General features: G+C 40.1%; 1 protein-coding gene across 2 annotated transcripts in view; it reads left to right on the forward strand.

Annotated features, from left to right (window-relative positions):
- The window catches only part of Cwc27 (CWC27 spliceosome associated cyclophilin), a 168,966-nt gene that overhangs the window by 139,683 nt on the left and 14,964 nt on the right, over window positions 1-14,319 (forward strand). For both annotated transcript variants that reach the window (XM_050160369.1, XM_050160370.1), the window contains exons 12-13: window positions 1,498-1,607; window positions 3,031-3,134. In XM_050160369.1, the coding sequence (XP_050016326.1) occupies window positions 1,498-1,607; window positions 3,031-3,134 (214 nt within the window). The remainder of the gene's footprint in view (window positions 1-1,497; window positions 1,608-3,030; window positions 3,135-14,319) is intronic.

The following is a 14,319-nucleotide window of genomic DNA, read 5'->3' on the forward strand; positions in this document are numbered from 1 at the left end:
CCAGCACAGCTGTAGAATTTTTATAAGAATTCTTTATTATATGCCTAAATTTATCTATTGCTGACTTTTAGATTTTGATATATAAGGCTTCCTTTACATATGCACAATTTAAAGAATATATTTACTGAAGATGGTCGTGGTAGCAAGCCTCTGTAGTTGTAGCCACTGGAGGGGCTGAAGCAGGAGGATCTTAACATTTGAGGGCAGCCTGCTACATGGTAGGGGTTACTTTATTTTGGTATTCTTAAAGTCTACTTTGTAAGCACTCCTTATGAGTGAAATCGAGATCTGACCCGTGCTAACAGAGCTCATTCATGAAGGAATGCATGGCTAAATATTAACTTAGTTATAGCAATGGCAACTCAACACATCTATCAATATTCCCATTTTTAAAAAAGTTCTCACCATGTAACATGAGGGTCCTGCTAGTTGAGGTTTTCTGTTACGCCCGGTACCCCACAGCCAGCAAGCCCCAAAGAAAAGCACACAGAGATCTCCATAAGTTATAAAACTGATTGGCCCATTAGCTCAGGCTACATATTAGCTCTTGTAGCTTATATTAACCCATTGTTCTTATCTATGCTAGCCACACGGTTCGGTACCTTTCTCAGCAGGGCAGCTCACATCTTGCCAGTTCGGAGTCTGGGCAGGAATGGGAGGAATGGGCTTCCTCCTTTCCAGCATTCTCCTGTTCTCATCGCCCTGCCTCTACTTCCTGTCTGGTTGACCCACCTATACTTCCTGCCTGGCCAATCAGTGTTTTTTTTAAAACATGATTGACAGAATACAGACAATTCTCCCGCACCATCACCACAAATGAAGGATTGTACCTGAAATCTAGGAACTGTCTTTCATATTGAACACTGGCTAGTTCTGAGGATATTCATTATCATTAGAATTTTACAAAATTCTCCTGTTGGAAAAAGGCAGATGAATGTAACTGACTGTCTAACATGACAGAGCAGAAGATCCCAGATGCCAGGCTAGTTCTGCCACAGCAGTGTAAGTCTGAGAAGCAAACTGACCTGCTACCTGCTCATTTATTTCCTGTTTATCATCAAGCTGAAGTTTGCTTTTGTTATAACTGTGGAAGGAGCAAAGTTGGTGAATAATTGAAACAGCAAACAATATTTGAAATGCATATTATAAGGAAAGAAGCAATGTAAAGTAGTACTGTTGAATTTTAGAAAAATCTAAATTATTTTAAAGTAAAATCAATTACTTTACAGTCAACTTTAAGTGAGTACATAAAAGAAAACCAAAATGGTATAGTATAGAAAAAACTGCAAAATCTAACAAATTCGGTGCCAATCACTCTGTAGTTGAGAAAAAATAATAGATTTTGGTAGATCTTGTTATATTGTAATTTTGCTTTGTTTTGTTTTAATTAATGGGGAAAAACAAGCCCTACTTAGAGCTCACTATTTGGAGAGCTGAGTGTGTAACGACTTCCAGGCCTTTGTGCTCCCGCACTGAGTCTATGCTCCTGTTCTGCAGAGGAAGAGGCTGCCCCGGATGGTGCTGTTGCAGAGTACAGGCGAGAAAAGCAGAAGTACGAGGCCTTGAGGAAGCAACAGCCGAAGAAGGGAACTTCCCGGGAAGATCAGGTAACTTCAGAACTGACGTCCACGTGCAGTTCAGTGCTTGTTTCTGTTCTCTCCCTGCTTGCGCGTCCAGGAAAGCACTGGAGAAGAGGAAGATGTACGGGGCGGAATGCCGTGACCTTGGCCACTCATGGGGATCCAAGTTTTAAAGTTCTTCCCAGATATTTATGTGAAAAAACTTTGAAACTGGGAAATATCAGCTGGTCTGCTCATGTCAAGTACAAGAGCTTCCTAAAGCCCCGTGTTTTCAGAAATGCAGTGAGTAGTGCCTCCTGTGGTCCATGGAGCAGCCATGGTTGTGGGAGGACAGTGTGAGGCCGTCTTCCAGCCCAGTGAGTCACATGCTGGACATGAAATAGTGTGCTGCCTGATATTACAGCGTTTGATCTGTAAATCGATTTCCAATGATTTCCCTCTTTGTTACAAGAAATTTTCTCAATGGTTTTAAAGCAGTGATGTTGTAAAGTTAGCAGGTAAGAAGAGCTAGAAGAAGCTGGCCAGCTTGCCGGGGGTGGTATGTGACACTTGATAAAACAAATCTTTCTTTCTGTTGCCCTTCATGGTGGAATTGAACTAAAATACCAAACTTCTCATTAGGCCCTTGATTTTACAGGCAGGTCGTGCTCCATCCCTCCTCCTCACAAGGAAAAACTCTTTAAGACCTACAACAGAAAACTGTCATCCCTAGCCCATATTTTCTGTTCACATGTCAGAAGACTGACAACTGTAGCCAGGAAAAGATGTGATTACAAAGGTGTAGCCATTTGTTACTTCCTGCCCACAAAGGCTAAGAGAAAACTAAGAATCCAAAGTAATGCTCTTTAAAAAAAAAAAAAAAAAAAAATGCCTACTGAGATCCTCGTAGCCTCCTTCTCTAATCATTTATGTTCTGTGTAGATGAATATTACTGCACAAGCCATTTTCTGGCCTCAGATTATTTTTTAAAGTGTGTCCTCTGGTTGGAGTTGCTGCATGAGAGGCTTCACGTCAGTTTCTAAGACATGTCAAGAGTTTCCTTAAAATGTTATATCACTTTCCCCGCAGTCCACCAGTTATTGGGTTCATCCATTCTCCCCACCAATGTGGATGTTTTCTCTCCTGTATTTGAGTCACCTTATGCTGGTGACTTGCTCTTCTGTTGGGAAAGCTCTAAAAACTTGCTAATGAGCATATATTTTACAGAGTGAGAATGTCTGTGTGAGCACATTTAAGTCTTGGAGCAGAAAATATTGAAATGTCTCTAAGGAAAGATGCCAGTGTTGGGATTTACCAATGCCACTACTGTACCCTGAAACCAGTTTTATTTAAGAAAAAAAAAATCTAGCATTTACCTGTGTCTTACGTCCAAGTAAGATACTTTTTTTCTATTGAATGTCTTTCTTCAGATGAGCTTTATCAACAGTTTGGCATCTCATTGTCGTTCCAGACCCTTGCACTGCTGAGCCAGTTTAAATCTAAGCTCACTCAAGCAATTACTGAAACGCCTGAAAACAGTGTTCCTGAGGCAGACGTGGAAGATGATGAAGGATGGTAAGGACGTGGGTTTCTCTGTGTTGACCACGAGCAAGTGGCTCAGAGTAAAGACCCTGGGGTATTTCCACTACAGCAAACTTTACTCTCAGCACTGTAGGGCCTCATCATCCATCTACTTCATTTCAGTTACAAAGCAGAATAAGTGAACTTCCCCAATCATTCACTTAATGCCAGCATTGTGTGAGCCAGGAAACAAATGTGTAAGAAAGATTTGATGCCCTAAATAATTTTTAAAATTATAAAAAAAAGAGAGATAAGATTTATGTTAGACAGCCAGGAAGCAAACAAAAGATAGTAAATCGATATATTTTTATACTTTCCCACAAATATTTTAGAATTCAGTCATCTATTTTAGTAATATATTCCCTACCAACTTCCTGTTCCTACAGGATCCTAGGAACACATACATGATTAATTTTATCTTTAGGTACTTTTCAGCTTTTAAAGAAAAGACATGCATGTGCCCTGTGCTTAGAACTTGATCTTAGTCTGAGGAAGAAGGTGTAAGCCAAGACCAAAAGCAGTCAAGCTGTGTTTTCCCTTATCATAGCCCTGTCCTCAAGCTGACTTCATATGCAGTATATTAGGCCTCCCCACACCTTCCTGCCTCCACCTCCCACAAGACTCTGGCTCAGGAATATCTGAAACGGGCCAACCATATAGTACCCCCCACACATGACTCACCCTCTGGAGCCTCTGGACTGTCACGTGTGCCATCACCCCAAACTAGAATCATGGCCCCATGCTCCCTGCCAACAGTATCTCCCCTGTTTCAAACTGTTCAACACTCCCATCCTCTAGGAAAGCAGTCAGCAAGATTTGTGGAGCGCTCACAAATCTAGTGGGTGGAGGAAGAGGGCTGGACACACATTTAAAAAGCCATAAAAACACTTATTAAGAAAACATTTAAACAAGTAAGACTTTGCAACTGAAATGTAACTTTAGCCAATAGGGCTACTTGAAAATGGCTTGAATGGAATGAAGCCTACCTACTCCTGGATCCTGAAAAATACCTATATAGTTCTCCGTTAACTTATAGTTTCCGAAGAATCTGGGCTATGATGCCAATCTTATAAAATCCTTGATCTCTTGTAACCAGTTTTGGTACTTATATAGTGTTTATACACAAATTCAAAGCTGCTGGAAGGCAGAAGCTGGCTACTCCTGTAGCTCTGTGCCAAGGGCTCCACAAGTGTTGATGACCCATGGAGACAAGTGCACGCTGTATAGAAGAACACGCTGTCTTTATGTAACTCGACAGGATTCGTTTCATTTTTAATTCTTTTAGTGTCTCAAAATACCTTTCAAGTATTTATTTGAGGGTCAGCTGACATGCACACACACACATTTTGCCAAGTCGTGTTCCTCTTGTTTTTGAATCTGTCTGTGTGTTTTTAAGGAAATATGACCCATGTGTTTCTGATTCATTTACACTTAACTCATCGAGAAGGGCATTTTGTAAGAGCAGCTTGATGCCCATTCCGTTTTCTTAACCTTTGTAGAAGCCATCTAAGCACTTTTTATTGAACAGGAAAGTCACCATCCAATTCAAACCCCAGAAGTTTCATTCAAAACTCATAACCCACAGGAGTCAGATTTACCTTCTACTTGGCAAGATCAGTTAACTTCCTAAGATTCTTCTTAGCCCCTTGGTTCAGTATTTGATAGTCCTGAATTACTCTTTATCTTCAGATACTTATTATGTGTTTTCAAAAGAGTCACTTCCTATTTTTTAAAGGACTTGACCATATAATCAATGTTCCATCTAATCTTCTCATTAGAAAGTTAAATCAGAAAATTTCCGTAAATGGGGGTTGGGGGGAGGTGGTCAGTGGTCTGTGATGTTGGGTGATCCTCCATCTGTGGTGCAGGAAGTTAGAGTGGTCACCAGCTGGTCCTGGGCATTTGTTTTTCCTTCCAGTTGTTGTCTTCTAAACAGAAGATCAAATCTGTATGCTAGATACCTCCAGGATATTTTTGGTATGCTTAACGTAGCATCTTAGGGAGACTATCTCTAGGGATGAAGGCACTAGGCGGAATCTTCTAGGAGGCACAGTGTCCTTACGTAGGCCTTTGCATTGCGCTGCAGATCACGGAATTCTGTAGCTTTATGAGAACAGCAGCACCTCTGTTCACAAAGAGGTCAGCTCAGCTTCACTGGGTCACTGATGGTTTAGAGTCTCTCTCATAAGCGTGAATTCTACCCAAGAAAGGGGTCTTATATTCAAAACAAGTTACACAAATGTTGTGAGTACATGGCATATGCGTGTATGTTATGCATACGTTACATGGTTCCCAGACTGTTTTGTAGGTCATGGTTGCCGATTTTTTGAGACTTGAAAGTCAGCCAGTATGCTGTATGGCTCTGTCAGGGTCTGTTATCTGAGGTAAAATGATTGCTTCTAAGACATTTTTATGTGTCCACATGAGTGGCCACACATTGAGGGATCATTTTCAGTTTCTGTCAAGATAGAAACCATTACCAATTTGTTATGTTTTCTTTTACTTGGCAAACCATTCTATTCACGTTTTTGGCCGAGCTGCTGTGTTGGCATGGTATACAACAGGCATTTGGGTACCATTCAGCAGCATTCTATTTTTCATGCAAAAAAAAAAAAAAAAAAAAAAAAGCAGGAGGGGAAAAGAAAGAAAAGAAATAGGAGTCTATTATAAACAGTGTGCATGGTTTTGATAATTATTCCCAGACTCCACTGTCTAGCAAGGCATCTAAAATGTGTTATTGGTAGACGAAGCTCAAGTGCATGATAGAAATTTCTCATTAAATTACTAGAATTTTTTCTTTGTCAATTTTTTTTTGCCAGTTTTTGGTGGCAGCGATGGCACCAGATTCAGGTTGAGCAGGTGGAGTGGTCTCTGTGGTACTATATTTCTTAGTCCCACGCATCAGACTCATGGCGCTGTAAGACCCTTCTTCAAGCATGCGTTTCATAAAACGATTTAGACACATGGCAGCAGGCATCAGCCAGAGGACTCATATGACCGTGTGCTTGGAGTCAGTATGCCAGTTTGAGTTTGCCTAGATAAAGCTTGATTAGCGCAAACAAGGCTAGAGAGACGGAAGCTGTAGCTGAAAAGGCAGTGGAGAGACATTTGTTTCTTTAAGCCACCTGCTTCATCCACAGAAATATTAACCTGTGAGAGCCAACTGAAGTCCTGGAGATATCCACTGGGAACTTGCAGGTTCTCTTGAAAATGTCTTTCCAGGTTGCTAAACTGAAGTTATCTTAAAACTGAACAGCAAATACACATGATAAAGCAATAAATAATACGGTGGCCCACATCCTTCTTTTCTCTCCATCCCTTTCCTGTACCACTTTCCTCTGTAGTATATGCAGCCTTCCATATTGTAAGGATTCAAAAATTCTAACATTGCATTACCTCAAGTCAATACTTTAATGATTATTACAGAAGCAAGACTCCTTTCTATAGAAAAACAAGTGTTGTACCCTTCAAAAAAGTAAATAAAGCTCATTTACAAACTCAAAGATAAATGCCATAAATACTAATTTATATGTACAGTTTGTAGAATGTATAAAACTGTACTAACATTGTATATGAATATATGTACATGTATATAGTTAATTAATTTAACCCCTCCAGACATGTTTATGCATGCATGTTTTAAACAAAACTGAAATGTCTAATTTTCTACCTAATTTCTTTCCTTCAGAAATATATAGGAACTACTGCTTATATAACTTTTGTATGATTTTAACGTTTTGTCTTATGTAATATTCCATCATGTGGTTAAGAACAGGTTTACTTGACCATGTAGTTGTATGTTCAGGTTCTTTCCAGTTTTCAGGTTTTGATGTTATGAACAATACTGTAAGAAATCTCCTTATAACTATTTCACTGCCCAGTTCCTAAGACTGGAATTGCTTAGTCAGTGAGGGTCCATGTTAGGCCTCTGTTAAGTATTTTCATTGTGTCCCTCTCCAAATGTCATTCCAATGTGTACTCACAAGTAAACATCAATTCAGATTTGTCCTTAGGACAGTTAAGGTCTCAAGAATTATTAAGGATCTTTGCTGGCCTTAGTGAAAGTGAATAGCATTTTAAAAGACATGCTTTGCTTTGGTAAAAATGAAAATACACTTATGGTCTGGTTTGCTTCTGTTTTTAATAAAACTGTACAAGTTTCAGCGCTGCTGCTCTTCCCGAGCGCCTCATCCCTGTCCTCTCTTCGTCTCGACTCTGGAAAACTGTCCTTCCAGGCTAGCCCTGTGTTAGGACCTTAGGGTCTGCTCTTCTTCCTCTCTACTTTATTGCCACATCTTGGCTTGCATTAAAAAACAGTTTTATACATCAGTTGTAGTTTGTTTCTGCTAGAGATTAGATTTTGTGAGCCAAGATTTGACTTGAAAAAATTTTAAAGTCTTCCTCTGGAGTTAGCAGTACAGAAGTAATGAATACCAGTTGTCTGAGTAGCCAAAGTAGTGAATTTTTAATAAGGCAAATGTTTTTAGAAAATGATTATTGACCTTCAGACTCACCTGGTCAGATTGTATCATAAAGCAACATTTTTGAACTAACTTCATCTTATTGCTTATCTGGTAAAGATTTGATGAATTTTATATTCACTACATACTATTATTTGTAGATAGTTCAGCCATGTAGTAAATGAAGGGTATAGTGACAATCAGTAAATGTTTTGATAATAGTCTTTCCTTCATACAGGCAGGAGATTGCCAGCCCTGAGTAACAATTTGGTACACACACACAAGCCACGTTGGGGATTCTCATCACTTTTTAGTGCTGGCTGTCAGCAGGTCTCTAATTTCTGGTCTCAGGACCCTAGAGATTTTTATATGGAGTATTACTACCAGTGCTTGCCTTATTAGAAGTTAAAACTAAGAAGGCTTAAATATCTTTAAAATGATTATCTTAAACCCATTATATGTTAACGTAAGTAGCCCTTTCTTTCTTTTTTTAACCCCTCCCATGTTCCCTCACTTTCATGCCCCCTCCAATTCATGGCCTTTATTTCTTTAATTGTTATTGCTACATATCTGCATTAATATATAAATATAAATACAACCTACTGAGTACATTTAACTGTTTGAGTATAATTTAAGGGCTGACTACTTGGTATGGATAACCAATTAGGGTCATCTTTGGGAAAGACTAATTCCCTTTTCCTTAGTTGCTTGTAGTGTTTTGTCTAGAAGTGCCCCCACCGCAAGAGATTTTCCCTTCCCCATTAGCATATCTCTTGGTATTGTCATGTTCAAGTCTTGTTTAGGCAGCCGTATTGGGTGAAGCTTCTCTGTCATTTCTAGGTGGTACAGTATCATTGCAGATTCTCTGGTCCTTACAGTCTCTGGGCCCTCTGTCACAATGTTCCCTGTGCCTTACATTCAGGAGTTACACTGTAAATGTATTCACTGGTGCTGGACCCTGGTGATCAGCTGTTCTCTCTCTCTCTCTCTCTCTCTCTCTCTCTCTCTCTCTCTCTCTCTCTCTCTCTCTCTCTGTGTGTGTGTGTGTGTGTGTGTGNAGAGGGAGGAGAGCCATGCCCTCTTCACTAGAAACCTCTTGAATCTACAGGAAGAGGGTGCAGGTGGTCACATGTAGGCAGGAAGAGCACAGGGGCCAAGAATTGGAGGGGATTTTCGGGCCAGCACAAACAATCAAGACTGGGTGACAAGGACTTGGCAGGCTACCGTGAATGCTGGCTTCAGGACACGAAGAGGCCAGGGAAATGAATCTTAGAGGGTGCAGGCACATCTACCCACCAGGTGCTACTGATGTTTGCAAGTGTTGTTCCCTAAATTGAGCTCTGACCCTTTAGAACTGTTTGTTTTCTGTAATATGCCTCTCTTGCTTTCAACCTTCCTGGGTCCACCTAAAGCCCCAAGTGTCTCTCTCTCTCTCTCTCTCTCTCTCTCTCTCTCTCTCTCTCTCTCTCTCTCTCTCTGTGTGTGTGTGTGTGTGTGTCTGTCTGTCTGTCTGTCTGTCTGTCTGCTTCTGTTGCAAAGAGGAGCTTCTTCAGTGAGGAGTGAGAGATCTACTTATAAGGATAAGTATATAGAATGTAGTTAGGAATCATGGTAGTTTAGTAAAGTGGTGAAGATTCTCCCTTAAGATCCATGAAGTCATTGGCCATGGGTTCTTGGCTAGATTTCCAGTTCCAAGCATGATTTCCTTCCAGCTGAAGACACCTGAAGTCCAATTAGGAAGCTCTTGGTGACTGCCAAGATACCAGTGTCATTGTCATACCCTGAGGGGTGTTTTGCTATCCTGGTCATTGTTGTGGTTGCAGTTATAACCTCAAAGCAGAAAGATTTCATGAGCATGGCATTGCCTCACTCCTTTCTAATCTCTAAAGTCTAGCATGGTGGCAGCAGGTAGATTCCCATGTGCGCTTTACAATGTTGTGATCTTCCACATCGCATACTCTGAACACTCTCAGCAGGTAAAGAAAGGTTCTTGCCACCAAGCCTGACAACCTGAATTTGGTCACAGGGACTCCCATGGTAATAGAACCAACTTCTGTAAGACATCCTCTGACTTCCACATGCATGCAGCAAGTAACATACATACATAGACACAGAAACACAAATAAATAAATGTAATTTTAAGATGTCACTATATGCTCATGAAAGAATGAAAATGAAAGTGGCAAATAAATGTAGCAGAATTTCTTGGACCACCAGTTTCCAAATCATGGCACAGGGACTTGGTATTAATTATGAATGCACAACTTTAGCTTGGGCTTGTTTCTAGCTAGCTTTTTTTAACTTAAATTAACCTATTTCTATTCATCTGTGTGCAAGCCTGAGGCTTGTTTTTCTCACCTACATACTGTCCATCCTTCTTTCCTGCTTCTTCCTTGGCTGGCTGGCTGGCTGGCTGGCTGGCTGGCTGGCTGGCCTCTTGCTAGCTGGCCCCCTTTTCTCTCTGCCCATCCCCACCTATCCCTCCTCTGCCTAGCTATTGGCCTTTCAGCTTTACTAGACCAATCAGGTGCCTCAGGCAGGCAAGGTAAAACAGCAGCACATCTTTACATAGGTAAACAATTATTCTGCAACACAAACAGATGCAACATATTTGGATAGATAAAGAAATCTTCTATTCCACAACAAATAAATGTCTTAGTGTTCATGCAGATGTTTGGCCTGTAGACACAGTATTCCCACAACCATACTTGGAGGACTGATAGACTCAGACTCTAATTCTGTGGTCGTGTTGGTCCCTGTTTATCAGATGCTATGACCAAACACGTTGGTCCTCAAAGCTTTGTTCCCGGGATATCAGTTGAATCTCAAGTAGTACTGGTCTTTTCTGCATTAAATGTGTTAGATACTGAAAATACTGTGTAGCATTTATAGACTTTAATCATGTCTCATATTACTTATCTGTGCCTAACCTCTCAAAATAGATAATCATCTTAGTCACATTTGATTGATTCTAAGATACATAAAGAAGCAAATTAAGTCAAAATGACATGTGATTTTATATAGTATTTAATAAAACTTAATTTGTGATTTATCTGATGTCTGGTCTATGGTAGGCTTTCATATACTTTTTCTGATTTCATGTGCATCTTTCCTAAGGAAAGGAGTGTTTGAATCTACGCCACATTGTTCCCACTGAACCTGAGGGTTGAGCTGCACCAAACATAAACATGTGTACAAAGATGCACTAACTCCTGCTTGGTGCCTTCCAGCTGTGTCGCTACTGTTCTGAAAGGGAACTGTCATTTTAAGTGTGTCCTGTGCTTGCCTTCTGGCCTTTGCCCATTTTCTTTTAGGTTGTTTTTGACTCCTGAGATTTCAGAATTCTCTATATGATCTAGAGCAGATTTGCCAGTTTTCTCTCATGCTTTTAATTTTTTAATTTTTATTTTATTTCTTTTCATTCATAGTGCCTCACTGTTCATATAATGTCCGACTTCTCTTTCTTTATGGTCTGTGCTTTAGTGGTCATATTTATGACCTCTTTCATATAGAATTTTCCCTAAGTTTTCAGTAACTTTTATTCTGTCACATTTAGGTCTATTGCCCATTTTTTGTAAGAGACTATGTGAGATATGAGGTTCAGGCCAACTTTTGTTTTCTTCATTTGGGTGTCTGGATATTATAGTGTCATTGTTTCAAAAGCTGCCTTACTACAACACTGTCAGCTCTCAGCTCACTATGTGCAGGTTCTCCTCCTCTGTCAAGTTCACGACTCCACGTTCTCTTGCTCAGAGTGCTTTTGAAGCCAGGTAATGATCAGGTAATAGAAGCCTTGAAACTTTTCTCTTTTCTAAGTTGCTTTGGCTATTCTAGTTACTTTGCTTTTCCATGTAAATTTTAGAGTCAGTTTCTCTTTAAGTACAAATAAATCTGCTATGGTTTTATTTGAATTCCATTGTTTATCAATCAGTCTTAGGAGAATTGGTATCTTTGCCATGTTGGCTTTCCGGTGTTGAATTTTAGACTTTTAGTGTTTCCCCCACAAGTCCCCACGCTCTGTTAAATTTTGTTTCCACTTTTCTTTCAGTTCAGACTGGATACTGGGTATTTTCTGATGATCTGTCTTCAGATTTACTGAACTTTTCCTCTGTCACAGCCGTTCTGATACTGAACCCATCCAATGATTCTTCAGATTTGAACTTTGTGTTTTCCAGTTCTAAAACTTTTACTTATATTTATTTTTACATTGAAGCCTTCCTTCTGTTTTTCTGTGTATTCCAAGAGTATTTGCCCTTTCTTCCTGGAGCATATTTTTAAGTCTTTGTCAATTAATGTCAGTGTCTGTCATTTTGTTGCTAGTATCTGTTGATTGTGCTTTTCCATATAGCTAAGTTTTTCTTAGTTCTTTATATACTGATTGGTTTTTGTTGTTGAATATTACAAGTTTCTGACTATTCTTTGAACCCTATGATGAATGCTAATATGTGGTTATAGTAGCCTGTTTGGTTTTAGTCCAAGCAGCCTTGTGCAGAATCTAATATCAGTCTAATTTCAATATCAGTCTTGATTCTGGTGCCTTAAATTGCTGTGCCTCTATCTTATATGACCATTGCCAGTCTTAATCCTGGCTATAGGTCTACCTCTCATTTAACTTTTCTTTGTCTTTATTATAGAGTTTAGAATAAGGTTCCCAATGCAATGACTTTGTGGGGTCTCGTTCCTTCTTCAAATATTGACATATTACACCGTCTTTTCCCTTCTCCATCTTTTAGAAAGGTAGAGCATGAGCTCACCTTCAAGACCAGGCTGTAGTAGCATGAAGACATGGAACCACAAAGCTTTAAGCCACGCTCTTGTCAGTATGAGTATCAGAACCACACGCACACTTGGGGGTTCTTATCTCCACCAAGCTGCTGTTCTTGAACTTATGCTTGGGGAGTGCCTCAGACCGTGTCACACTGCATCATGTCCCCCAGCAGACTCTCCTCCTTTCACATGCTATGTGATTCTTTATCTTTAAGGAACCTCAAATGCTACAGAATTCTTAGTGTTAGAATAGTAGTTTTCTTTTAAAACTCTTAACGGCTCTGCGTTGTTCACTGTGAAATAATGCATTTCTTGGGAAGAGTTCTGTGTCTTGGCTGCCTCACAGGCTGAGGGACACTCTTAGGAGCACTCTGAATTCAGTCATAGAAGGGGATCACCGGGCTACTGCACGTGAGAAAGAAGGGGGAAACTTGGCAGGTGCAGTGGGTGATGTATTGCTTTCATAGCTTTCATATTTGTGGTCTTTGCTTGGAGACTTTAGAAAGCTGCTATTCAAATCTGTCGTGTAGACCAGAGCAGACCGAAGTGCATGAGGCAAAGGAGGCCTAAAGAGTGTAGGCATGATCACAGCTAGCAGAAACCCTGGAGGGCCCCCAGCTGAGAAAGGGTACATAGCAGAACAATGCCTGAAGCCACAAATCAAGTTATAAAACTTACTTGATTCAGTTAATCGGAACGAAATATTGGTAGTACGTGAAGTCCAAAGGAGAGTGTGTTTTGATATAAACACTTGTTATTCAGTAATTTCAAAGCAGCCAATCTGCCTCTTATTCACTATTGAAGTCCTCCCCTTGCTCTGTCTGCCTACATTCAGTTGAAGCGTCTCTTGGGCTCTTTAAACCATGGTTATTTATCAAGTAAAGACTCTAGATTCAATAAATAAATAAACAAAAATAAAAAAAGAACAGACAGTATGCCCCCCCCCACAAAAAAATCTGCTTTAGAACATGTGGGGCCTCTCATAGGTAAATACAAACCACCCCTTTTTGTGACTTTGAATGACCTTGTGACTTCAGCCTCACAGTGTCATCGTCCTGTGCAGTGTGTATGGGTTCCGTTTGCATGCTGTGAAAGTCATCCTTATTTTATTTGAATGCTCTTCATGTAAGCAATGGACATGAAGTGAGGATGGACAGGACACTGTCCCAAGTGCGACAAGCTGTCACTGTGAGAAGATTTCTGCTTAAGATGACACTGAGAATGAACGATGTGTGTGCCTTCACAGTGGGACTTTTAGTGACCCTGATGTTGGGACTATTATTCTCTTGTCTATAAGAAGATTCTAGGATCAATGGTCATAGGAGGAAGTATGCAGTAATATGCCAGACCTGAAACCTTTGGATATTATACTACAGGGCCCTTCAGTATTTGGCTAGGTATTTACTTGGCCTGAGAGAGGTTCTGAAGTGTACTATTAACTTGTCTAACTCAAGTTTGATTTATCTCAGCACTCTACAATAATGTATAGAAGCCAAGTAGAGGCTTAAAATGACCATATTTGTTCTGCCCTAAGTGGGATGTAGACTTTCACTGGCTCTTCCACTTGTTTGGACGGACTTCAAGAGTTGCTTTAATATGGAATCCCTTCATTTCTTTTCAGGCATTGATTGATTATACTTTAACTAGCTGTCTTTTATTCCGATTATTAAAATTATACAAAGTAACTCATAATAGAAATCATTTACTGTTGATAAGATGTGCTCCCTTCTCTCCCCATGGTCTTTCATTCTAACACTTGTGCCTGTGGAGGTGGCTCTGGTTCCCACCAATTCATTCAGGAAGCAAATGCTTGTGTGCACTGTATTCCAGGCGTCCTGCAGGTCCTGTATCCTATCTCATCCCTGTTACCTTTCACAAGAGCAGGCTTGTAGGTTAAAGGTCTTCTGTGGCAGGATACTTTTTCCCAACTCCATCAGATAATTTGTATTAGT

This window comes from Alexandromys fortis, unplaced genomic scaffold, assembly GCF_014885135.2.
Source record: "Alexandromys fortis isolate MF-2015 unplaced genomic scaffold, M_Fortis_MF-2015_v1.1 scaffold_76, whole genome shotgun sequence".
Taxonomy (NCBI): Eukaryota; Metazoa; Chordata; class Mammalia; order Rodentia; family Cricetidae; genus Alexandromys; species Alexandromys fortis.